The sequence below is a fragment of the Balaenoptera acutorostrata genome, chromosome 6 (genome assembly GCF_949987535.1).
Source record: "Balaenoptera acutorostrata chromosome 6, mBalAcu1.1, whole genome shotgun sequence".
Taxonomy (NCBI): Eukaryota; Metazoa; Chordata; class Mammalia; order Artiodactyla; family Balaenopteridae; genus Balaenoptera; species Balaenoptera acutorostrata.
Window position 1 is genome coordinate 97231371 of NC_080069.1, and position 25894 is coordinate 97257264.

General features: G+C 39.0%; 1 protein-coding gene across 9 annotated transcripts in view; it reads right to left on the reverse strand.

Moving 5' to 3' along the window:
• Window positions 1-5538: 5538 nt before the first annotated feature.
• ABCA1 (ATP binding cassette subfamily A member 1) overlaps window positions 5539-25894 on the reverse strand; it is a 139100-nt gene continuing 118744 nt past the window's right edge. For all 9 annotated transcript variants that reach the window (XM_057547558.1, XM_007178271.3, XM_007178270.3 and 6 more), the window contains 15 exons: window positions 25704-25873; window positions 24311-24488; window positions 22133-22248; window positions 21898-22042; window positions 20143-20266; window positions 18580-18709; window positions 18191-18311; window positions 16924-16986; window positions 16189-16295; window positions 13171-13312; window positions 12636-12770; window positions 11512-11615; window positions 10810-10902; window positions 9917-10160; window positions 5539-9180 (listed from right to left, as the gene is read on the reverse strand). In XM_057547558.1, the coding sequence (XP_057403541.1) occupies window positions 9040-9180; window positions 9917-10160; window positions 10810-10902; window positions 11512-11615; window positions 12636-12770; window positions 13171-13312; window positions 16189-16295; window positions 16924-16986; window positions 18191-18311; window positions 18580-18709; window positions 20143-20266; window positions 21898-22042; window positions 22133-22248; window positions 24311-24488; window positions 25704-25873 (2013 nt within the window). In that variant the 3' untranslated portion in view covers window positions 5539-9039. The remainder of the gene's footprint in view (window positions 9181-9916; window positions 10161-10809; window positions 10903-11511; window positions 11616-12635; window positions 12771-13170; window positions 13313-16188; window positions 16296-16923; window positions 16987-18190; window positions 18312-18579; window positions 18710-20142; window positions 20267-21897; window positions 22043-22132; window positions 22249-24310; window positions 24489-25703; window positions 25874-25894) is intronic.

A 25894-nucleotide genomic window follows, 5' to 3' on the forward strand; every position in this document is an offset into this window, starting at 1 on the left:
TCTCAATTTTCATTTTAAGAGATTATATTGAGGAAATAATGAGATCCAGACTGCCTGGGTTTGAATCCCAGCTCCACCGCTTACTAACTTTGTGACTTGGAGTGAGTTACTTAAACTTTCTGTGCCTTACATTGCTCATTGATAAAATAATGATAATAATAACCTACCACCTAGGATTATTGTGAAGACTAAATGAGTTAATACATGCAAAACGCTTAGAGCCAGGCCTAGCACATAGGAAGCACCCAATAACTGTAAGTAGTGATTTGTCTTTGACATTGTTATTTTTATAAATATACATGATAGGTGCTGCTCTAAGGAAGTTTTTGTCAGCATTGCTTATGATAAGGAAACTTTAGAAACAATGTGATATGACCCTATGTATATAATATACTTGTAATACACAAATAGACACACTCATAAATCATATACATCATGTATCTTATATAAGCATAAACATATATTCTGTGTGTATATAAATATTTAAACATATAAAATTACATACATATATACATAAATATGGAAAAGATACACCAAAATTGAAAAGTAGTTATTTCAGGTTGGTAGGATTAGAAATGATTATTGCTTTCTCTTTTTGTTTATCTGCATTTTCCAAAATCTATGCAACTAACACATATTACTTATAATTATTTTTTAAAAATTTAAATAAGTACAAGAACACTTATTTCAGTATTTTGTAGAATACCACACTATTTTGAATATAACAACAATATATATTTTGAATATAACAACAATAAGGTGTTGGGATAAAAATTTGCTATATCTATAAGGAGGAATTCACAGAGCCATTAAAAATTAATATCACTGCCAAAGAAAATACTCATTGTTGATTTTTAAAAATCTATTTCTAAGCATAATATAGAGTAAGACCCTAGTTTTATTTCACTCATATTTTTTGAAGGAAATAAACTCAATATTAATATTAAAAGAGGTTTTCTCTAGGTGGTTAAGATTATGGCACTTTTCATATTCTTTGTATCAGCCAAATTTTCAGTAGTAAACACAATTTTTTTATAGTCTTGCTTTTTAAAAGTACAAGCCTTCTGTTTCTTCATCTATAAAACCAGTTTGACTAATTATAACTTTCTCTCCCAAATCTCTGACCCCTCTGAACTCTTATCACTAACATACTTAGTGTTACCTTGTTGTACTCATTATTTTGATTTAAAGAATAGGACTTTCAGTTTCTGATTAATATTTCTGTCTTTCTTATTTGTAGTAATGCCACAGTCTTTAGAATCTATTTCTGGTTTATTTATTTCTGCAGTTCATGTTCTTTGGTGGAACGAGAGTGCAGATGGCCGAGCAGCTGGGAGACATCAGTCTCATGAGGATCCCAGAGTTGTAGCAGCTGGTAGGCTATTTCACTAGGCACAAGTTATTCTTAGAACAAATTTGATTTAGTCAATAACTTTATATACCTTCTTATGAATTTTTTTTCAGTTCGAGAAAGTGTAAATTACCTAGTGTCTCAGAAGAATATGCTTCTGATTCCTATATCATTTTCACCGTTGAAATAGTTTTCCACTGAAATATGAAGCATTTCATGAACTGCCATAAGATGTGTCTGCTAATGGTGCTTAAATTCTTCCAAGAGAGTCTCACTTTTATTTGAAGAAAATAGTAAGTTAATTCACTATGTCTCTGCATTTTAAAAGCCAGCTCTGTCCATTGTCACTACCACCTCAGGATAGTTCTGTTCATTTTCCCCTTGGCATTTCAGTATCTATTATACTTTAGAAATATGTAGTCGCCACTACTTCTTGATCTTGATTTTTCATTTGTTTCAGAACATCTCTTCTTTGCTATTTTAACAATATTTTGCTCTATAGCATTTTCTTATATTCATATAATGATTTTACATTTCTGTGACTGACAATATCTTTAAATTATTTATATACAGTGTCTATCTTTTAATCATGTCTGTGTTATCTGAGATTTTTAAAACATTTTTGCCCAGTAAAGTTTATTTTGTGATATCAAATGGAATTCAGAAGAATATTATATCAAATATATTTCTTTACCTTGGGAAAGTACAGTATAACCTGTGTCACCTGTTTTAATTATGGTTTTCACATTCATTACTTGTTACTTTCACTTGGAAAATAATTTTTAAAAAACTTCAGAAGACTTATATGCTGAAATGTGTCTACAGTTTTATTAATTTTTGTTCATTTTGGATCACTATTTAATGAAGATCCTTGGGACATCTATTTGTTTTAAGGAGATCTTTATGTTTATGGAAATGCTTGCCCTAATAAAAGCCTACATATCCATTTTGTTTTTTTCTTAATTTGCATTTTATATTTATATTATCGTATCTGGAGCTTTTACTGTGTTACTATAGGATGGTGACACAGTAATAATTTACCAACTTTATTGTAAATGTTATGTTATATCAAGAAAATAGCATGATAGTAATCCCAGAAGGAAGGTTTCTTCAGTACCACCACAGATACGCTAGGGTTTTCCTTGAAACACCTTTAATTTCCATTTTAGTTGTATACCTCTGCTTTCTAAAACTAGGTTTGGTATTTCCAAGCTCTTTTGATAGTCTATATTTTACATTTCTAAGACATATTGTAAATTTATAGCTGTATTATTTTACATTTCTAAAACATATTGTAGTCTATATTTATAGTTATATTATTTTACATTTCTAAAACATATAGTAAATTATGAATTAGTTGTCTAACGGGAATTTGGAAAACAAGGTACAGTGTGTTAGGCTCCTGATAGAAGAAATGTCTAAAGGATTAAAAAACAAACAAAAAGTCAGAAGGGAAAGGTGAGATGGTGCTCAGGTGCAGCCTATACTATTAACAGGCAAGAAAAGAATCCAAACAGAAGTTTTGTAATCCAGCTGTTGTCGTGTTTTCTGTTTCCCTTCAAAGCAAAACTCTCTGTAGAGTTGTGTATACTCACCATCTTCCCTTCCTTACCTCTTATTCTTCCCTGAAACCAATCCAGATAGGCCTGCATCTTTGTCAGTCTGCTGAAATGATTCTTCGGAAGGTCACCAAGGATCTCTGTTACCAAAATCAATGGTCTTTCGCTGCCTTTACCTTGCTCATCTTCTCAGCCATGTTGGACACAATTGACCACTTCTTACCTTCCCAAATACACTTGATTCTGAACTTTAATACATGGCATCTTACTCTTAGATTTCCCTCCTCCCCACTGGCCAGTCCCTTTTTTTTCTTTGCTGGTGTGTCTTCTAAATGTGGGTAGCATCTCGGGCCTCAAGAGTATTCTCTCTCTTCCCTCTCTCTAGGTAAGCTCATTCAGTCCAAAGGCTTAAGTACCATGTATGTGCCGATGATTCACGCACTTTTATCTTTTTTCCCATCCTTGCCTCTGAGCTGCAGACTGAAATACTAACTGCCTTTTGAACACAACCATCTACCTAGTTTGGGTCACAAATTAGAAGTCACCTTGATATCTCTTTCCCTCATCCCCTTTGCAGCCCATCAGCAGGTCCTGTTGGCTGTATCTCTAAAACAGATCCTCAGTGTTACAATTCCTTCCTACGTCTGTTGCTACCATCCTGGCCCAATCTACCATCCTCTCCTACTTAGCCCCCCTACTGTCCTTTCTTCCCATATAACCAGCAAAGTTCTTTCTGAAACATAGATCAAGCCACTTCCTTGTTTAAAACTCTCCAGCAGCTCCTCATTGCACTAACAATAAAATCCAGGCACCTTACACAGGACTACGAGGCTCTACAAGTTCTGGTTCCTGCCATCTCTGATTCCATTCCCTACAACTCCAGAGACACTGGAATTCTCTCCTTGCTCCCCAACTTGCCAAGATTTTTCCCACTTGGGGCTTTTGCACCGAGTGTTCTTTCTTCCAGGAACATTCTTCCTACCCACCTTCAAATGTTGGCTCCTGTTCATTTTATTCACATCTGAGCTTAAATGTCACGCCGCAGAGGCCTGACACCTCTCCGTGGTTATTGTTACCGTGTTGTATTTTCTTCTTAGCACTTAGTGCTGTCTGAATTTATTATATTTCTTTACCCACACATCTGTTGTGAATATGAATATAACTTCTCCATTGAAATTCAAGTTCATTAGAGCAGGAATTCGGCCTTCTTCAACACTGTATCCCCAGAACCTAGAAGAGTATCTGGTGCATGAGAGAGTTCAAGAAGTATTTGTTACATTATTGCATAATGATGCCAAACTGATTTTATAAGGACAATTTTAATTGATATTTAACTTTTAACTTCACCAAAAGAACCAAACTGATTTAACTTTTAACTTCACCAGAAGAACCCTCTGCCAGTTACTAGCTGTGTCACTTTGAACAAGTTCCTTATTCTCTGAGTCAGTTTACTCATATGTCAAATGGTACTACTTACCTCATACGGCAGGTTCTGAGGATTAAATGAAATACCTGACAACACAGTTAAACCCTTGAAAAAGACAGCTAATCTTCTCATGCTTTTTCTTATTCAATGTACGCATTAGCATTCCAAAGTTTCCAGAGTTTTTTTGAACCTGTAAATGTTTATACAGGCTTTTTTCCTAGATAGAAGAATGTTTTGGTCAAGACTTATGAGTAACATATTATCTTAACTGCCTTTTATTTTTCAGTATTTTTTTCTCTCCCTCAATTGTCATTTTTCACAAACACAGTTTTCTGTCATTTCCTTAAAGTGGCTATAATGTGAACTTCAAGGGCGAGAGACATAATCGTGATGCTGATGCTGGGCAGTCAACCAGGCTCAGTCGCAAAGCCACAATCGTTCCGCCCGCAGAGTTCAGATCCACACCTTAGCAAAGGACTGCTCTCTACACGTCACGGCCATCAAGAGGTCACAGGTAGAGCCACGACTCCACTGTGCTGCCTAAGAGGGCCTGTTTGACAGGGGTTCTTCAAGGACCGAGATTAGCAGTCAGTCTCAGAAACAATGCATATGAGCTATGACAAATGCACCCACATATCATAGCACTACATAATCTTGGGTGCAGACTGCACAGCACTTTTTACAGAAGAAAGGGAAGGCCCCTCCAACATTAGTATCGTTTCTTCTCCCACGTTTGCCTATTTTTCCTGCATGCTCACCCTTGCCAGCACCTTGCGGGTACACCTGTGTCCTTGTATTTTGGTTGAATAAACAAAAGAGCACTGAAGGCTGCCTTGGAGCTTCCTCAGTGCCAAATGAAGTAATGAGGTTTTTATTAAATGGCTTAGCTACAGAGTATTTGCAGAGATCTCTACAGCTTCATAATCATTAAGCAAAATAAGTTTATCTAAAACCTCTTAAACTTAGTATCAGTTACTACCAAAACTGAACCATGAAAGTGCAAAACACCCTATATTTTCAAGTAGTCCCCTCGATTTTCTTTTGTGATTACCAGGACATTTAGTTTTTTCTAAATTTCTACTTTTGGTCCAAGCGTCTTCCCTTCTATAAGCAGACATTTCTTACTTCTGTAATGACTTTATAAGCTCCAACAGTAGGTGGTGCTATGAATGCACGAAAATAAATTAGTACAGACCACAACAGAACTGTCACAGGTTTATTTCGTGACTTATTACAACATAGAAATATGCCTTTTTAATACTTCATATAAAGTTATTGACAATACAAAATTTTTTTCTTTTTTTTTCTTTTAATGAAAAGGATTTAACTTAGAAATCTATTGTGAAACTTTTGTCTAGTTTTGCAATTCTCAGATATTCCAGTGCAAAAATAGATCCCATTACAGACAGCATAAAGTGCTTGGAATGAAGGGCCAATGATAAAGAAAAAGCACAAAAACATAGCTTCATCGTAGGGTATAAGACGGGAGAACAGAATACTTAAACCTTATGGAAGGTTAAACATTCTATAAAAAGGGATGCAACAATTCTGAAGAGAATTAGAATGATACGACTATAGCACTATATTATTACTAGTAAATAGTAACAAGGGTAGAAATTAATATCTCAGCGTCAAAGTGGTTCAATATGACACATGGCTCTTTGGAAAAAATTTTTACCTGATATATACAACCACGAGAAGAAAACAGACATATCCCTTTAGTCAATGATTAGTATACAGTGAATGCTGTGCAACATTTAATAGTCACAATGTATATGGCTTCAGTACAGATGTTGAAATACAGTAGTTTGAGGTTTGGTTATTTGTTTTTTAACAATGACCTATGCTGGGCGTTTACATATAGAGGGCTTTGTTATTGTTTTCTTTTGTATTTTTCATATTCACAGTTAATAAGGTTTAAGGTGTCCAAAAGAAGCAAAAGCCGAAATCTTTAAACACTTTTGAAAATTTCTGAAACTCACATGGTTACATTTCCACAGGGATTATATAGAAATTTTACCTGACTGAGCAGAGAGTTGTAAAAATTTCTACTATAATTAGGCTTACACAGAAAAATTTAAAAGATTGCTGTTTGGATAGTCTAAAAGGTAACAATATTAATGAAGTAGATGGGTAGCTGTAGACTTTTTCTAGCTTAAGAGAACCTTTAAATCTATATTGAAATGTTGCATTTTTTTTCAAAGTAGTTCACAGTGTCTTTTGATTTTTTAAAATATGGCCTTGAAGTAATCAAAAAAAGGAGCTACTCATGGTTTTAATATAATACAGAATTAGAACATGATTCTAGTGAAATGGGAAAACAGAAGCTTGATTTTGAAAAATATTGAACAAGGAGAAACAATTATTCTATGAGTTTTATATCATTAAAGATAGCATAAAATATGAGCTCATGCCAATAGTTATTGGAAAAATGCCTTCATTACTTGTTTATCATTTTAGAAAATATCGGCATTCATTTCTTTTTTTTTTTTTTAAAGATTTTTTGATGTGGGCCATTTTTAAAGTCTTTATTGAATTTGTTACAATATTGCTTCTGTTTTATGTTTTGGTTTTTTGGCAGTGAGGCATGTGGGATCTTGGCTCCCCGACCAGGGATCGAACCTGCACCCCCTGCATTGGAAGGTGAAGTCTTAACCACTGAACCACCAGGGAAGTCCCCTAAAGGTCATTTTCTTTTTCCAAGCAACAAGTTGCATGATAACATACAGTAAATTTTAAAAGAAAAAATACAAATTTGGATAGATCTGAAATCTTGCACCTTTAGAGTTAATATCTAAATTTTTTTTAAAGGAGAAGACATTAGTAATGATACTGAAAGATGACTTTACCAAACAGTATTTCTCTCATAATTTTGTTGCCTCAAGACAGATGACATTAAGCATTAGTGCAATATTATTTTTAACAAGTATTTACTGACTAAAAAAATTAAACTGGGTTAGAAAAGTCTGAGATAATCTTTACGTGGGGGCATTTGCTGTTTTTTGTTGTTGTTGTTTTTTTTCATGATAGGTTAGTGATTGAAGAGATGAAAATTTTGAGATTGTCAGAATGGGGTATCTGAGATTTTCAAAGTTAATTATTCGAAGGTACTAAATGCCATAAGCACAGTTTTATGTTATTCAACAAGCTTTGAAGCTAGCTGTCTTCTCTGTGAAAGTATTCATTATATAGTCTTGTGACCCTTATGACATTTAAACTTTCTTGGCTTTTGCATTGTTGCTATTTTCAAAAAGTGGGCTGCCCAATATTCTTTCAGTGGGTTCCCACAACCACAACAAAACCTGTATTTGTAAACCAGTTAGCTGACAAACATGGCACAGGAAATCTACTGAGACTTAATATCTCCTCACCGCATCCATCCATACTCAGTTATAACATACACTCAAAAAATACTTGATTAATGCACTGATACTAAAAGTATTCTAAATGATCTTAAAGAAACTTAAATACAATGTTGTCATGAGATCTTGGCCATCACAGTGTTTTCTAGTCACTAGGCATTAGATGATCCATTCGCAAACTTACATGAAAAAATAAAGCTAGCGCGGCAGTGTGGCCATACTCCTCTGTGCCACAGGGTTCTACAAAGAGGCCATTCTAAGGTTTCAAAAGTCACTGACAGAACTTACAATTCCAAATAACATTAAAAGTACAAAGATTTTTCTCAAAATACAACTCCATCTTTTCATATTCTAGATTAATCCAAAAAGCCAGAAATAATACTATGCTTGTATCAAACAATAAGATCTTGAGATGCACTGTACCGTGTTAGCAGACAATCAGGACAAATGGACACAGGCCTCCCTTGGTTTGAATGCATCATCTCCTTCATCCCATGCCCTGGCTTCCGCAGCCTGCGGCCCCAACAATGCAGTTGTTGATTCTTTGCTTCTTAACCAGGATCTAAGTATACTTAAAGAGTCCCACAAAGATAACCTTGGAGACTCATGGTTCCAAGCAAGGACAACAATGAAACCAAGTCTCACTCTTGCATGTTACCATGCAATTTACATGTTGCAATTTGCATGTCACCACCATCAGAGCAGTTCTTCAAAGAGGGAATCAAAGCAGGACTTTCCCCACACATGGAACCATTTTGTCACCTGATATTTGATGATGTCAACAGACTCTGAGTAGAGCAGCTTTCACAACAGTGTGCACGACACACCATGGTGCTTCGGGCTTTCTGAGCAACTTGGCATTAGTAATTCCGGTGCACTCATTGCCGGCACTGGCTGTGTCACTGGGAAACCAGTCTCCTGGCTTGGCACGGCTTAATGAATGAGGATGCCTTTTGATTTTGATAAACAATCACTGGCCATGATTACTTGATGAATTATTGTTGCAACCCCAGTTAGAATACAAAGGAACAAAAAAGTATGTCAAACCCATATGTCCACTGGGTTCCATACTAGAGTTTCACATGAGTATAAGGTAATAAACTAAATTCAAGTCTTTCTCACTCGAGAGCCATACAAGACATAGGCTACAAAGGCACTGCCCTTGTAATGGAATTTTGTTTTCATTGCATTGAATTGCATTGCATTGAATAGTATCAGTACAGTATCCAGTTTACCTCTTCCCACAAAATCTTCCAGCTCTTTCCTCTGGAACACTTCACATAGTGCAAAGGAAGGTCTAGTTCCTCCTTTCTTCTAGCCACCCTGTATGAACAGGATTCTTCATACATAACTTTCTTTCACTTTCTCATCCTGCAGAAAAGATGCGAGAACTGCAACATCCACCACCGTCTGGTTTTTGTGTAATGACAGGTCCTTTAAGTGGTCATCATCACTTTGGTCCTTGGCAAAGTTTACAAATACCTGTCAAAATAAAGGTGGGCCTTTATAAATACCTCTAACTTACTCTCTTTATTCTAGTTGCATTTTTCCCCACATGAAAATTAGAGAATACGAGATTGAATAAATAGAATAGATTAACTAGAAAATTGTGTGTGTGGGAGGGAGAGGGGAATACTTGACAAAGCATTAACCTAAAAAACTGACCTTCTATTATTGCCCCCCAAATCACCAACTGCTCAATCATCTATTTACTTTGACTCATACAGGCCTGATTAAAGGGAAGAGGGTTGAAAACTAACATTTACTGACCTTCTATTATTGCCCCCCAAATCACCAACTGCTCGATCATCTATTTACTTTGACTCATACAGGCCTGATTAAAGGGAAGAGAGTTGAAAACTAACATTTACTGAACACCTACTAAGTGCCAGGATCTATTTGGTATCTAATGTTATCTAATATAAATGGGATAAGGCACCTGGCATAATACCTGCCCGTGGCAGATACTCAGTAAAAACCTGCAGTTTTTATGATTATTATGACAATTTATTCTCACATTAACCCTATGAAGTTGGTAGTATCATCTCCCTTTTCAGATTCAGGGAGGTTAGGTAAAAAGCATAACTAGTAGTAGAAGATCAGGAGTTCATGCTCAGCTCACCTATGCTGTGCTAGGGCCCACAATGGGCAGGGGGTGAAGAAGCGGCAGGAAGCCTCACCCTGAAAAGCAAACCTGTTTTTGACACTCTAAGCTTACTTGGTCAAGTGTTGTCTGAGAGACAGAGTAGTCTTCTATGTGGAGTCGCTTTTTGCTCTGGGAAAGGATGCTGAAAATCCTGGCTAGGGAAGACAGTGAAGAGGGAAGCTGGTACTGCAGCATGTTCCGGTGCTTCTCCTTCAGCACGCTTCCTGGGAAGGCGAGTTCAAAGAACTCCTGGACAGGCTTCAGGTCAGGGTTGGACCCTGCTATTCGTACGACTATTGTATAACCATCTCCAAACCTGAAAGCAGGAAAAAGAAAGTCCAAAATGGAAGACCCTCGGGAAACTTCTCAAAAGAATATTTAACTCTGAGAACCCCACTTGGGCCATGAAAGAGAGAGGTCCCTGCCAGACCCAGAAATAAGTTTCAGAGAGCAGGAACCAGTGGTCACGTACTGAATACCTATTCTATGTGAGCTGCCTTGCCAAGGGCTTTAGACATGACTTCATTGAATCCTCACCTAGACCTGTGAGGTCTGTCAGATGTTACAGAGAAACTGAAACCGACAGAGTCAGTCACTTGCTCATGGTACGTAGCTCAGAAATGGTGGGGCCAGGGTGTGGACCCAACTTGTGCTTGACTCTGAAGCCTATGCTCTAACCTTACTGGCACATATAAATCTTCCCATTACATCTCTATAACAAAGCTAGAAAGTAGATATTCCTAGAACACTGCCTCTCAGAGAGGTTAAATACCTTGCCAAAGTGCACACAACCCAATAAAAGGTAAAGACAGAATTTGAACGCAGCTCTGTTTGACTTCAAAGTCCTCATTCTTTCCACTACACCATCTTGTTCAGTTTATTTTAGAGAACCATGTATACACTCACAAAAGAATAAATACACGATTTCTCAGTATGTGGGATCCCAAAGAAACTATCTTTGTTACCTATTTTTCAGATGCTGGACACTGCCAAGACACCTGAACCGCCCATTGACCATAATTGCCATCCTAGTGCAAAGAGCTTCACATTCTTCCATACTGTGGGAAAACAGAATGAAGCTTAGTTTTAGAGAGATGCTTCTATAACCATCAGAACATCACCATGACATCTGGCATTTCAAAGAAACAGATCCCCAACTTCCTAGGGCATAATTGCATCCTGTTACAAATACATGAAGATGTAGGGAAAACGCTGTTCACTGCCGTCCCGTTTATAATCGTGAAAAAAGTTGGAAATGATCCAAATGTCTACACAAAAGAGGAATGGTTAAATAAATTAGGGTATATCCTAATGGAATACTATTCACTAATAGCTATAAGAAAGATGACACATCTAAATTAACTGACTGGGAATAATGTTCTCAGTATTGTTAAGGGAAAAAGAACTTAGTATATATGCTAAAGCTTGCATTTTTGTTTGTAAAAAACATATACACTGTGTATAGATTTGCATAGGGAAACTCTGCAAAGATATATTGCCCGATGACAGTAATAGCTGTCTCCTAGTGATGCAATGTCAGGTGATCATAATTTTTTTTTCTATTTGCCTTTCTGTGTTTTCTATTTTTTATACAATGATCATATATACTACTTGGAAAACTTAAAAGTTACACAACAAAGAAGCCAAGCTAAGTCTTCACTACAGACCTATGAGATGTAAGCACTACTGATCTCCCTTCCTTGATGATACTTAAGGCACAATTCCACAAGAATCGCCGGGCTTTGGGGTCCATGCCTGTGGTCGGTTCATCCTGTAATTAGAATAAAATAAGCCCTATTATGTGCTGGGAAAAAAAAAATCAAAGATAGGCTTGGTTTTAAATTCAGAAGCATTTCTGAAATAGCCTAAGTTTTAACTTACCATTCTATTTATTTCTTGATGGACCAAAGAACCAGACCTTACATACATGAATATTTCATACTGTTTGCAACCAGTTCACTTTTACACATGTGTCACTGAAGTAGAAAACTCAAATTTAATTTTTTATGAAATGAAATTTCTCCAAATAAACAGAAAGGGAAGGGGAAAAGTCATTTAGTTTCAACCATCTTTTCATGACTGACAAGTATATACTAAAAATTATTTTTGTCTGAAATGTCTACTGAAGTCAGTTTAAGGTTTGGGTAAAATTCCTTTTCTTTTCTTTTTTTTTAATTCTAGTTCACTCTGGCTTAGCCTGTTATACTGTACTTGCTAGTCTTAGAGAAACAAATTCCAAATCCAAATAGTCTGGATAACTTTAAAGCCTCAGCCCAAGGCTTCTTCCTGTAATAACTTCAGTGCTCTTCTCCTCTACAGAAGAAAAAGGATCAAGGGCCACTGTCAGTCTGACCTTCTGTTTTCCATTTATCTGTATGTAAGGAACTATGACCCAGGTGCTACCTTGGGGATCCTGAAGCTGTATCCACACTCTCAGTCTTCAGGGGATGAACACATAGATGGCATATAGAATGGTCCAGAGAAAGGTCAAATCACACACCCAGCCTCAGCCGCACCTGTTGGGGTTCTCCATGCTAGAGGAACAAGGTCCCTGGAGTATCTCCTCTTTTGGAGCATCTGAGGGCATGTCAGAGCCACCCCAATGTGTGTCAAGGAGAGGGGCGAGGGAGCTTCCCTCTGGTTCTCTGAGGCTGCCCTGCTGTTCCTCATCGGGGGAGGGGGGCTTGCCATTGCCAAGCCAGTCATGCATGGCCTGGACACCGAGGACTTTAGAAAAGAGATGTCTTCCATTCAGGCCAGAACAAAGTTTTCCATTCACGGTCACACTCACCAGAAAAACCACAGGAGGCCCGCCAATCAAAGCCATGGCCGTCGAGAGCTTGCGCTTATTGCCTCCACTATAGTCCCCAGCATATTTTTCTCCATACTTCACGAGGCCCAGTTTCCGAATTGCCCACTCGCCAACCTAAGGGTGATAAAAAGCGTCTTGACCTTTGTTGGGTTTGGGAATTTTATCATGCTTTCTTACACTTGCGTATGAAAACTCTTTCACTGAGTAGGACCAGATTCTATACAATCACGACCTGGCAAGTGTGGAGGAGCCAACAGCAGGGGGGGAAGGGACTTGCGTGGGTGGGAGCGGCACTCCCTCTCTGCCCGCCGGTGTGAGCCAGGTCACCCATCCCTGTCCCACCGCCACCACGGCTTCCCACCCTGAAAGGAGCTGCAAAGAGCCAGCACTTCATATTGCCGCATCCACAAGGAAGAACAGCCTGAAGCTGATGGTCATGTGTGAAGGTCACAGCCGTAAGGTACACTGTTAGGATGCCAAGGGAGACAGGCTGGCTTTCCGGTGCCCACGGTACCTTGCCGACTTCTCTCTCCGGGACGCCTCTCAAGAGTGCCAAGAACTCCACGTGTTCTCTTCCAGTCAGCAGCTCTGTGATGGCATCGAACTGAGGGCAATAGCCCATGTTCTGATGTACTTCGTGGATGTCTGATAAGATACTGCAAAGAAAAACAAAACTGGTCAGGTTTTTAAGCATTTAGATACTCTGATCAGACCATCTTGCCTAACATTCCTATAGAGTGCTTGTGCATGATCAACATACCAGCAAGCACACCTGCTATAGCTTGAAGGAACAGCCTTTCTGCCCCCAGGACGCCAGCCCCTCCTGGAAGTCAGGGTTCTGGCCTACACCCTGCCCAGTCCTTGCACCTGGCTCCCCCAGCACCTCAATCTGCAGGCTCAGTCCCATTTCAGAATTCCCAAGTCCATCCCAGCTGCAGCACCATCTTTATCAACAGCCTCAGTCACACCATCCTGGGGCTTTAACACTAAGTGTCCATCCCTGACTTGATTCTGTGGCCCAGTCACATGCACCCTGTGCTCCGTTGCTCCATTCACGTCAGAGGAGGTTCAGCAACTCGCTGTGACTTCCTCTGCTTTTTGCTGCCCATACATTGACTCGCACATAACACGATCCAGACCCCTTGGTCTCACTAAATACTCAACCCAGGAATCCTCCTGGTTTTGAAGGATTTTTTTGATCACAGACCCTCTGAGAATCTGATGACAACAAAAAATATACCTACAGACACAATTTTACGTATATCGGTGGGGGCAGTTTTTAGGGCCTATGAAGCCGTTCTCGGGTTAAGGATCCCTGACATAGGAGAAAGCTCAGTGTCACGTCCAGTCTGATAGCTGCACTTTAGCCACCTCTGGACAACCACGAGTTTGGCCCATCAGCAGTATTCATTCCTCTCTGCATATAAATTAGTACTCCCAGATCCAGCCTTTTCCAGAATTATGACTGAGGCGCTCACAGACCCTGTGCCTGGACCTCACAGCTACACTGCCCACACCAGCTCTCAGAACCAGGCACTGTGATGAACCTTAGTTTGGGCCAGTTATTGCTGCCATTGCTATGTGCCCCAGGAGCCTGGTACTAGGAACAAGATGGGGAAAGCAGGTGTGTAGCCTTAGGCCAACTATTCCAGAAATTCTGTTCTCCTGTACTTCAGGGTAAGCAAATAGTTGATAAGAGAAAATTAACCTTAATAGAAATATTACAGCTAATCAAGGAAGAAAGAATGATAGAATTTTCAGTGTTGAAAAAAAAGAAGATTCAGACAATGATTTTTAATGGCTTCTAACACCACAAGAAAAAAGACAACTGGGCATCATATGCCTCATATAGAAGTACACAGGGTCACCTCTGCAATGGCCTTGCAAAAAAGAAACTAAAAAGCCTGAATTATAGCCAGCTTCTAGATCTAAGTGCTAGTTTACAGGAAGTACGGGGAATAGAGAAACATGTTAAAGGACACACTGGAGATTCAATCAGCATAAAGCAAAATCCAGCATAAAAAAAGTCTCTAGGACAAATGTCATGGTTTCTTCAACATTTAAAAAATATAGGGAGAAAAAAATAGAGACAATTTAGAGATTAAAGATGGAATAAACTAATTATAAACAAATAAGTATATAAAATATTCCCCATTGTCTATTAAATGTTTTAAAACTGACTGGATATTTGATGACGTTAAGAAATGATTCTCATTGTTTAGGTGTGAGGATGTTGTTTTTAGAAATACAAATGAAAATATTTATTGATTAAACTGAAAATCAATATTTAAAAAAAAAAAAGAAAAATTCTGTTCCCTTAAACCTCCTTTACACTGCTACTGAAAAAATGTGTAAGATGCAGAGGAGAGCCATGAGTACCTTAAGTTCCTTGCTCTTTTCAATTTTATTGGCTAGCAGCTCCTTGTCCAAATTGTGAGTCACCACCCATTAGTACATTGTGAAATAAATTTAGTGGGTCACAACCAGTATTTTTTAAATGGTGTGGTAGAGAGTAGAATAAGAAATATCAGAGTGCACTGCAAGCACGAAGAGTAGGTAATGTTTTACAAAACTTTTATTTAAGCTATATGCCTGTTTATGTGTTTTTGTGTATTTACTGGGTTGAGAGGTAAAATGTATCGATTTTGGTATTATGGGTCATGATCAAAGAGTTTGAAAGCCACTGCCATGTACCGTCTCTCCGTATAAAAAGCCCAGAGAAGTCCCACATATTTCGAGTGCTCGAGCGTAACATTGCCTAACAGGACTCTAAAGTGTACTGTACCCCTTACGATCAGACTGCTTAGTGATCTGTGCACTCTCGGATAATAGCCCATGGTGACACCAACAGTTGGCACACCCTTTAGTGAAGGCAACTTGGCAAGTATATAGATAATTTTATCTTGTAGGAATTTTCCCCGAGGAAACAACCAAGATGAATACAAGGACATATTTAACGAAAAACAGGAACAAATGTCTAACAATAAGGAATTGGTGAAATAAACTATAGGTACATGTACATAGATGCATTTTATGCAGCAAAAATTCTACATCTTAGAATACGTAACCCACTGGGAAATATAGTACAGTCATTAACAACAAAAAAACTAATTTAAAAATCTAGATGTAGTATGATGACAATTTTATAATACATTTATATGTGTATATAAAGTAGAGAGATCTGGGGTGATGGGAATGTTCTAAAATTGTATTGTGGTAATGGTTGCACAATTCTGTAAATTGCCTAAAAGTCACTTCTTGTACTCTTAAAACAAGTAAATTGTATGGCATGTAAATCATACCTGAATAAAGCTGTTAAAAAAAAAACAGAGTGAGACTAAAATGAAATGTAAATAGTAGTTATCTCTAGGTACTGGGATTATGGATGACTTTTATTTTCTTCTTTACAGTTTACTATATTTCAACATTTTTAGAAACTACACAGTATTGTTATAATCAGAAAAATAACAACATATTCATTCAAATAAAGTTTAAAAAAAGTCTTTGTGGCAAAACAGACTTCTTTTCTCACCTATTTTTGTTAAGAAAAGCATCTCCTCTGGTAACAGTGGTATCTCCCGTTAACATCTTGAAAGTTGATGATTTCCCAGCCCCATTGACACCTAGAAGCCCAAAGCACTGAAAAAGATTGGGTAAGTTGTATAAGTAAACTACTAAAAATCTGAATATAAATGACCCTTATAAAATAGTCACCTCAGCTTCATTTTCATGTAACATGATCCTAAAACATCATTCTTAATGAAGAGTCAACTATTTTCTTGGTCTTAAGAAATCATATAGATATTTAAACATACGTTTTATAATGAAACCATTTAAAGTGTGGGTGTATTTGTAAGTATTATTTGAGTCGTCAGGTTAAGGCCAAAGTTAATGTGTGAAAAACAGTAATGAAAGCCAACAAGTCAAATTTCACCATCTAATCTGGCTAAAGGGCATACAAGAATACACACATAAACGAGACAGGAGAAAATCTATCTTTTAAAATCTATTTGAATTTCATTATCACCAGGAATGGATCACAAAATCACTTTTTGAATGTGCATACTTTTCTTACATTGTCTGAGATTATCCAAAATTATTGCTATATGGGGCCCCCATCCTTTCAATGACTGATTGCTCCACACAGATATAAATGGAGAAGCCTTTTAAAAACCACTTTTAACCCCTTACAGACATTATTGTTTGATTGTAGTAGAGACAGTCTGAATTAATAGAGGTAAACACAAGGTAGACAAAGTGTCTTTACCTCACCAGGAGGAATGCCAACGCAAATCCTGTCGACGGCAGGTTTCCTCTTCCTTCTATATACCTGCAACAAACAAAATGCAAAAATTCATGAGCTGCAGTGACTCACAGCTGTCCCAGGCAACTGTGGAAGAGGGAATTATGACCTAAACACACCACGAAATAAGACTTATCGATAAAACTAAGTCACACGTGTGATGTGCTAAAGCCTTGGTCTGTCTCTGTGGCAACTGGCTTCTGAATGACCCTGAAGCTCAAAATACAAGTGAATTTCTTTTTATTTTTTAATCTAATGTCAGACTTTTAAAAAACATATTGGTCATTAATATCTATATAATTTTCATTTAATATGTAAAGACGTAGATATTTTAAAAACTAAATTTTACAGGGTAATAATTTATCAAAACATTGCAAATATTGAACAGATTACAAAAAAGTGAATTTGTTGGGATTCTGGCACCTAGAAAGGGCTGAAATAGACCCTCTTCTTTTTTTTTTTTTTTTTTTAAAGTCTGAATTTCTTCTCTATTTTAAAACCTGTTTTTTTTTTTTAAAGGATTTTCTTATTTATTTATTTATTTATTTATTTATTTATTTATTTATTTTTGGCTGTGTTGGGTCTTCGGTTCGTGCGAGGGCTTTCTCCAGTTGCGGCAAGCGGGGGCCACTCTTCATCGCGGTGCGGGGACCGCTCTTCATCGCGGTGAGCGGGCCTTTCTCTATCGCGGCCCCTCCCGTCGCGGGGCACAGGCTCCAGACGCACAGGCTCAGCAATTGTGGCTCACGGGCCCAGCTGCTCCGTGGCATGTGGGATCTTCCCAGACCAGGGCTCGAACCCGTGTCCCCCACATTAGCAGGCAGATTCTCAACCACTGCGCCACCAGGGAAGCCCTAGACCCTCTTCTTAAGCAATGGAGATCTACCAGCTTTTTGGACCATGAAACTCAAAATCAATCATTATTCTATCAACTTCAGCTTTGCCTCGATACACAATATTAGATGTTTTAATAACTAATACATAAATGTAAGTGTGAAAAACAAATATACTCAAGAATGAGAATTCACAGTATAATTATTTTCAGTAGGATTTCTTTAATTAAGAAGTCCCCATGGTGTATTTTAAATAAAATTAAATTGACAGAAACTTGGTATAGATGCACATTTTAGGAAGCATGCTCTTTTTATTGAGTCAGCAAAATGCTAGTTTCCAACATATAAAGCTGAAAACATTGAAGACAAGTTGTTATAGCCTGTCCTCATTGCCTCACCTTAGTCAGCTCCTTGACTTCCAAGATGTCATTCTGTCCTCCACCATCAAGAATTCTCTGTCTCTCCCTCCTCACATCTTCATCCTCATCATTCAGAGGAGGAAGCTTTGCCATTACAGGTCTTAGGGGGAAAAAATTAAGAAAAAAAACCAAATCAACTTTTCAAGTTATTTTCTAAGTCAAAGGCCCAGTTTCTAAAGCAGTCCTGTAAAACCCACACTCCAGAGTTGTCGGCAGTGTTGTGGGCCGAGAGATGCCCACATGAGGAAAATCAGTTTGATTATCTGCTTTGAGTTCAGTCAATCCAACCACCACCGGTGAGTGTTTCCCTGTGTTCCTCCTCCGTGACCATCAACCAGGTGCTCTGTGAGTTCTGAGAGAAAGCTCACCTGGGCCTGATGAAGAATCGGTACTGGATCAACACAGTGATGAGGAAGAACACCACCCCTTCCACGGCCATGGCGAAGAGGTTTCGTCCCACCAAGTCCCAAGACAGTGGCGAGACAAAGCGATTCTCCCCTGGTAGACACAATGCAGAGATCCAGTCAGAATGGAGGCACCAGAGACCATGGCCCTTCCTCAAATTCAGGCCTACATTCCTAGAAATACCAATGTTTATGGCCCGTGGCCAGGAGGAAAAAATAAGGGAGTCACCACTTTCCAAATCTGATTTAGGGTAAGGTTTTGGAGAAACATACTATGAAACAGTATCAATCAGAATTTCAGAGATAACATGTATTTGAACTGTAACTTCATTTAAGAAATCTAATGTTTCCATTTTTTTTTAAAGATTTATTTATTTACTTATTTATTATTATTATTATTATTTTTTGGCTGCATTGGCTCTTCGTTGCTGTGCACAGGCTATCTCTAGTTGCAGCGAGAGGGGGCTACTCTTTGCTGCAGTGCACGGGCTTCTCATTGCGGTGGCTTCTCGTTGTGGAGCATGTGCTCTAGGTGCGTGGGCTTCAGTAGTTGCAGCACGCAGGCTTAGTAGTTGTGGCTTGTGGGCTCTGGAGTGCAGGCTCAGTAGTTGTGGCGCCCAGGCTTAGTTGCCCCACAGCATGTGGGATCTTCCTGGACCAGGGATTGAACCCGTGTCACCTGCATTGGCAGGCGGATTCTTAACCACTGCACCACCAGGGAAGTCCCTAATGTTTCCATTTTAATGAGACATGCCAAAAATCCTTTGTAAAAAGGCAAACGATCCAGGGTAATTTTTAGGGTCAGTATTTTAACAAATTATAAGCTTCACTAAGAAAGATTAGAAAGCACATTTAAAAGATGCCTCTTTCAATAGCATATAATGTAACCTGGTGACTCAACTCATCTGGTTTTATGTAAATATTCCTTAAAATCCTTATATATCTCCTTGTACCTCCAAGTTTAAAAAAAGTCCCTCCTCTATGCCCATTAAATAACATGGCCCATCTAACTATATGAGCCAGTCAATAAAGAATAGTAATGTGGCCACAGGAGAAATAAATTTAAAGACTCTAAATGTAGAAAGAGCTGCAGTAAATTACCTTTTTATAGACTGTGTAAAAGGTAATATATGACCCCATCTGCAGGTCCATGATTTTCCCAATAGAGCCAAAGTTTGCATCTTTCCTTCTGATTCTCTGGCATGTTAAAAATCTAGATGGCCTAATTCTCAAAGCTGTTGTTTGACTTTTCCAATGACTCTGGCAAACCCCACCAGTGGTATCAGGCACTGGGTCCAAGCTTAAGCCAATATTTTCCTCACCTCCAAAATTACTGTCTCATCTTTCAGACAAATGGTTGTGTCACAAGACCCATGCCACAGCCAGCTGTACTGACATGAGCCCTATCAGTGGAGAGAAGTCCTGTGCCCAGTCACCACCCTCTTTCCAAAACAAAGGCCAAAGTACCAAGGCCCATGCAAACTGCCATCTCTATTAAAACATCCTACAGCTACTACTGTCACTCACCAAACCTTTCCAAGGCATCAGCCATTGCCTGGTTTTTCACCATGTCAATGAGCCCCCGTCCCAGGCAAAAATGTGGGAAGATCAAGAACACCGACTTCAGGATATCATTGATGTTATTCAGCTTCTAAAAAAATAAGACAGAGAGAGACTGTCTTTCGTGATTCAGGCTAAAAATTAACCAAAGTCTAAAATATGGAAGTGAAAAAAAAATTTGATTCCCTGAAGTCAAATTGAATCTTTGAATTCAGATACCAATAAATAGCAGTAGCCATAGAGGGTGATATATAACGTAATAAAATTTTGCTCTTTAGAAAATCTGGAATAATGCTATGAGTATGGGAGAAATATGAACAAAGTTTAGAAACATGATTATATTTAATCAGAAGCTAATCCATCATAAAATATCTGCTTAGCATTTTAAAAGCAAATTGCTCATGTCTGGGTCAATACTTCAGTTTCAGGATTTTGTTGGAGTTTAAAAAATTCTTCTCAAATACATCAGTCCAGCAGTGGCCAAATACCCAACAACTGAGTAAGTTGCTATGTGCTGGATGCACTGTGGCAGGGCACAGGAGAGGCAGAGATTAATAAGAAACAGTCTAGTCTCTACTCTGAGGAAAAGAAACATGGAAACAGGAAATTGCTACATAACTGGATGTGTTGTACTGGAGGCATGAACTGTGTGGGCTTTGAGAGCACAGGGAAGAGAGAGCACCTCCCATAAGGCAGGTAAGGAAAGCTTCACATTCAAGCTCAGTCATGAAGGGTTAGTGAGATACTACCCGATTCCGTGACAGAGGAGTCACAGAATTGGGTAGTATCTCACATTGTTGGTGAAGAGCTCCAGCGCCAAAGTGCCACACTGCCATTGACGCCCATGAAGAGGTTCACGCTAGTAAGGACCACGTCGGCTGTGCTGGGGATCTTGAACCAGGCCTACAGGAGTATGGAGGGTTGAAGGGACCACTCAGCCAAAGCTTACCATGTCTTGGGAAAGAGTGTGATGAGAACTGTCAAGGAAGGGTTGTACACCTCTGAAAAGCTTTGTGGGCTAAGTTAAGATGTCTGGATGAAGGCAATGACAACAAGAATGGACAGGGAACCTTGTTTAAGAGATCTGTAATGGGAGGAACTGGCAAGGTAACCAACTGAATGTGGGAAATAAGCAAAAGCAAAGCATATAAAATGGCTCTAATATTGCCCCAGCTGGGGTGACTGGGTGGATGGTAATGCCATCCAGCATGACAGGAATGGCAAGAGAAATACTGGGTTCTGAGGGGAAGATGATTTAGGACATGGCCAGTCTGGGGTGTCCTTCAATTAATCTAAATGGAGCCATCCACTGGGCAAGTGAGAACATGAGAATAGAGTTCAAAAGGAGAGTCGGGGCTAAAGGTATGCATGGATGTGAGAGAGAACAACATGAGGCACTGAGAGGTGGTGGTGAAATCTTCCAGCATGAATGCCATCACCCAGAGAGAGCATCTAAAGTGGGAAACAAGATGCCAGAGAACTGAATACTGGGGAAAGCAACATTTAAACAGAAAGGAGTATACAAGAACTTGTCAAAGGAAACAGAAAAATGTGATCAGAGACATATAAGGAAAAGGAGAAGCGAGAGATGGTATGCAAACCCAGGAAAGACAGACTCTGCAAAAGGACAGAGTGGTCCATGGTGTCAACACCGCAGGCAAGCGGAATAAGATCATGACTAAACACTATGCTCATCCCAGCATCTCTTTCTGCAGAACTCACATTGTTGGTGAAGAGCTCCAGCACAAAAGTGGCCACGCTGCCATTGATGCCGATGAAGAGGTTCACGCTGGTGAGGACCACGTAGGCTGTGCTGGGGATCTTGAACACGAAGGAGGCTGGGTACATGAGAGGTGTGATGGACCACCTGGTGAGGCACAAAGACACATGTCCACTGGGTGTCCCCTGCCTTCCCCCTGACATCTGATACCATATGCCCCATCCAGAGGTACCTTACCCATACAGCAGCAGTAGAAGGGCTAGCACAGGCAGGTTGGTGGAGGACACATAGGACTTCTGCTGGAAGCAGATGAAGATGATAATGACCAGCGTGGCAGGGACCACATAGTTGCACTAAAAGTGAAACGAGGAAATCAAGGTCACCCTTAAGTCAAAGATACAACACGTCTCAAGTCTTCATCATCATCAGACAAGAAAGGGCAAATAAACATATTGAAGAAGAACTTTGAATTAATGAAGCCACAAGAACTATTAATCAAAATACTGGACAATACGTGTTGACAAGCATTTTACCCCCGGCTGGTTTTATAAACTGCACGTCCTTTCTGTCTTTCCAACAGATAAGCCAAGGTGTCACGCTCAGTAAACTTACTGAACGATGGATTCCCAGTCAGAGTAATTTCAATTTCACAGGTAGCAAGTAAGCTGCCGTTATTCTTCCCGAAGACGACTGTGTCTGCTTCATCATTAATGCTGTATTATAGTCTGCCCAAGTTCAAGCTCACTTGTGATCTATTTATGAGGTAAGCACTCATAACATGAATGTCAGAACTGTTTCATCACACTGAGACTAATTTTAAAGTCTGTCCTGACAGTGTCTCAAGCATTAAAATGCAGAAATAAAGACTTGATCACAGAACAATTACGGGAATTCATAGCTGGCAGAGCAGAGCAGAGGCAGGGAGGTGGTAGTGGGCTTGTCAGCTGTTAGAAGTATTTGTAGCTTCAGACCACAGGGCTCTACGTCTCAGTCCCATCCTACTCAATTGTGCTTTTCAAACAACTTAGATGAAGACATGGTTATAGCAAATTTCAGAGGTTCTAAAGCAGTGAGGGACAGATAATACACAGGAAGATAAGTGGTATTCCTGAGTCAGGGACTTGATCTTTTCATCTCTGAATCTGCAGTGCCTGGCAGAGTCAGACACGTAGTGAGCAGTCAGTATGTATGTGCTTACTCAATAAAGCAATTACTGGATCAAGATAAAACCAAAACAAATGGACACTACATAAAATTCAGTTTAACGGGGATAAATATAAACTTTTATATGTGTTTTTAACAACCTTTATATTTATATACAAAGCTATATATAAAGTTTGATATATATATATCAAGTTTTAGATTTGTGTATAAATATAAAGGTTCAAAAAAGTCAATTGCATTAGTATACAGTGAAAGAGACCCCATAAACAATACCTGTGAAATAGTTCACTGCCAAGTTGCCAACAAGACAGTGCTGCTTCCAAGATGAAATACCCTTGGGCTGAGTAATAGGAATATGGGATAAAGATCAACTCCCTCTAGACTCATAACCATTCAGACCACAGCCTGAATGTAAGGTTAATTCTGGGCTTTGCTTTTCAAATGGCTTATTAACAATATGGAGCACGGCCGCAGAGAGGCAATCAGGTCAGAACAATGACAAGTCTGAGAGGCTTGCTATAATCAACACAGACATCACCATCGTCACTCACATCTGTACAGTGATCTAGAGATTACAAAGTATGTTCTCATATATCATCTTATCTGGGGAAGACTTAGGATAAATGACGGATGTCTTCAAATATCTGAGGGGCTGTCCAGTGGGAGAAGAATTAAATTTCCTCTGTGTGGCCTACAAATTAATGGACCCCATAGGGAGATACATTTCAACTCCACTTTATAAAAATTAGAAGTTCAGAATTCTTTGAAGTCCTCCATATTGGTCCAAATAGAAGCAATATATTACAGCTGGCATGAAAATAGATTTGCAATGGATGGATAAGCTTCCAGTAAAACATATAAAGTTTTCAAATGACAGATTGAGTTCCTAGTAAGACAAAGAACAGCCTGACTCTGGAGGTTAAAGCTCTATCAGACAAGTTAGAGGCACTGGCTTTGAGTTTTGACTAAGTCTTCCACCTCAGTTTCTTTGAAAAGTTGTCACTTAGGGAATGAGGTGGTGGTGGTATGAATTGCAGTCCATGTGGACAGATTTCCTCTGGTGTGAGATCAGCCCTGGACTTAAGGCTGTGTTTGGTCACATGAAAGTGTACAACTGCGCCTGCCTTTTCCTCTTTTGTTCATCTTTGGACTAGCTAGAACATCTCCTGCTGATGGCCAGGAGCTCTTTCATCCATCCAATCCAGAGCCCTGATGGAGGTTTATATAGCAGCAGCAGACCAGCATTCTTACCATGTCCCAGACAAAATTGGAGAGCCAGTAGATGACAGGCTTCACTCCGCTGATGAACTGCAGGTGCTTCGCTTTGCTGACCCGCTCCTGGATCAGGAACACGACAAAGCTGGCCGGGACGAAGGACATCGCAAAGATGACACAGATGGACACGAGGACGTCCACTGATGTGGTCATCCTGAAAAAGACAGACAGTGCAGCTGAGGACTCAATCAGGGACACATACACACACAAATATTTGAAGCATAGCCCAGGGAAAAAAATCTCTTCACCACATATATTTTATTCAGGGTTAAAGATGATTATTTTCAAGTTAAAAAAAAAAAAACTCGATAATTCAAATGCAAAACTGATTCTACTGAGGTCAAAAGGGTCTACTGCCAAAATGAAACTATTAAAGGAAGTCTAAGAGTGGCCTAACGGCATTCACTTTGTTCCACTATTCTTGACCTTCTATGAGCAACAAGTTGTAAATTTTCACACATAAGGGAGCAGTGTAGCTTGAAAACTTAATAAAGCAGAAATATTAGTGTGAAACTATTCAAACAACAATTTCTGGCTATAAATAAGTTTGACAACAAAAGCTCGTGGCGTATCAACCTAACACGTACAAAAATTCCATCAGATCCTTATTATAAGAATAGTCGTATAAGTCCATGAAATGGGGTATAATATCAACTATTTCTCTGCATAAATGTTACATAAGCTTGGTATAAAGATCCTAGTGACATATATTGATATTCTATACGAGTGAAGCAGAAGTAATAACTGTGCCATGCTCCACATACAGGAAAGGAACCTAACGTGGGTTGAATATCAACCATGTGTTGAAGGCCGGACTTGGCAATTTACATGAATTGCCTCACTTAATACCATACATCTGGAAAGTTTAGAAACCAGATTCAAACCCAGATCTCTATGATTTCAAAGGCTATACACTCTGAACTAGATTATACTGGTTTTAACTTCACACTCACACACACACACACACACACTCAAGGAATTAAACACAAGCTGACAAAAGCATGTTTTGCCAAGTTTAAAAATAGTGATTTCAAAACAAATGAAACTGATTTTTTTATTAAACACTGTGTTAAGGGTGAGTTAAAATATTTTAGAATTATATTAACAATTTAACTTACTTTATGTGAATTCCCTAAATGTAATAATGGCTTTGATATATCAGAGTCATGTATCTTCTGCAGTTTAATCCCTGCCCAGCCAATTCATAAACTGATCATTTTCTGTCCAGAGCCTGGACCAACCCAAACATACCATAATGAACCTGTTTCCCCAGCTGTTACTCTACAACCAGCTTCATACTTCCTTCCCCTGCTCCATGATTCCCCCAAACACCCTCTCCCTCTCCCGATTCAGACACAGTGATACTTACAGAGCCACTTCCGAGAGCTGCTGCTTGGTGAGGTTCAGGGGGTGATTGAAGGCAGTAATCCCATACTGGCTAGGGTTCTCTCCCTTCTGCAGGTTGGCCCGGAGAATGGCATTGTTGATGACATTCAAGAAAGAGCTGATGGCGTGCCAGCCCTTGTTGTTGAACCACACCTGAAATAAAACATACCAGGT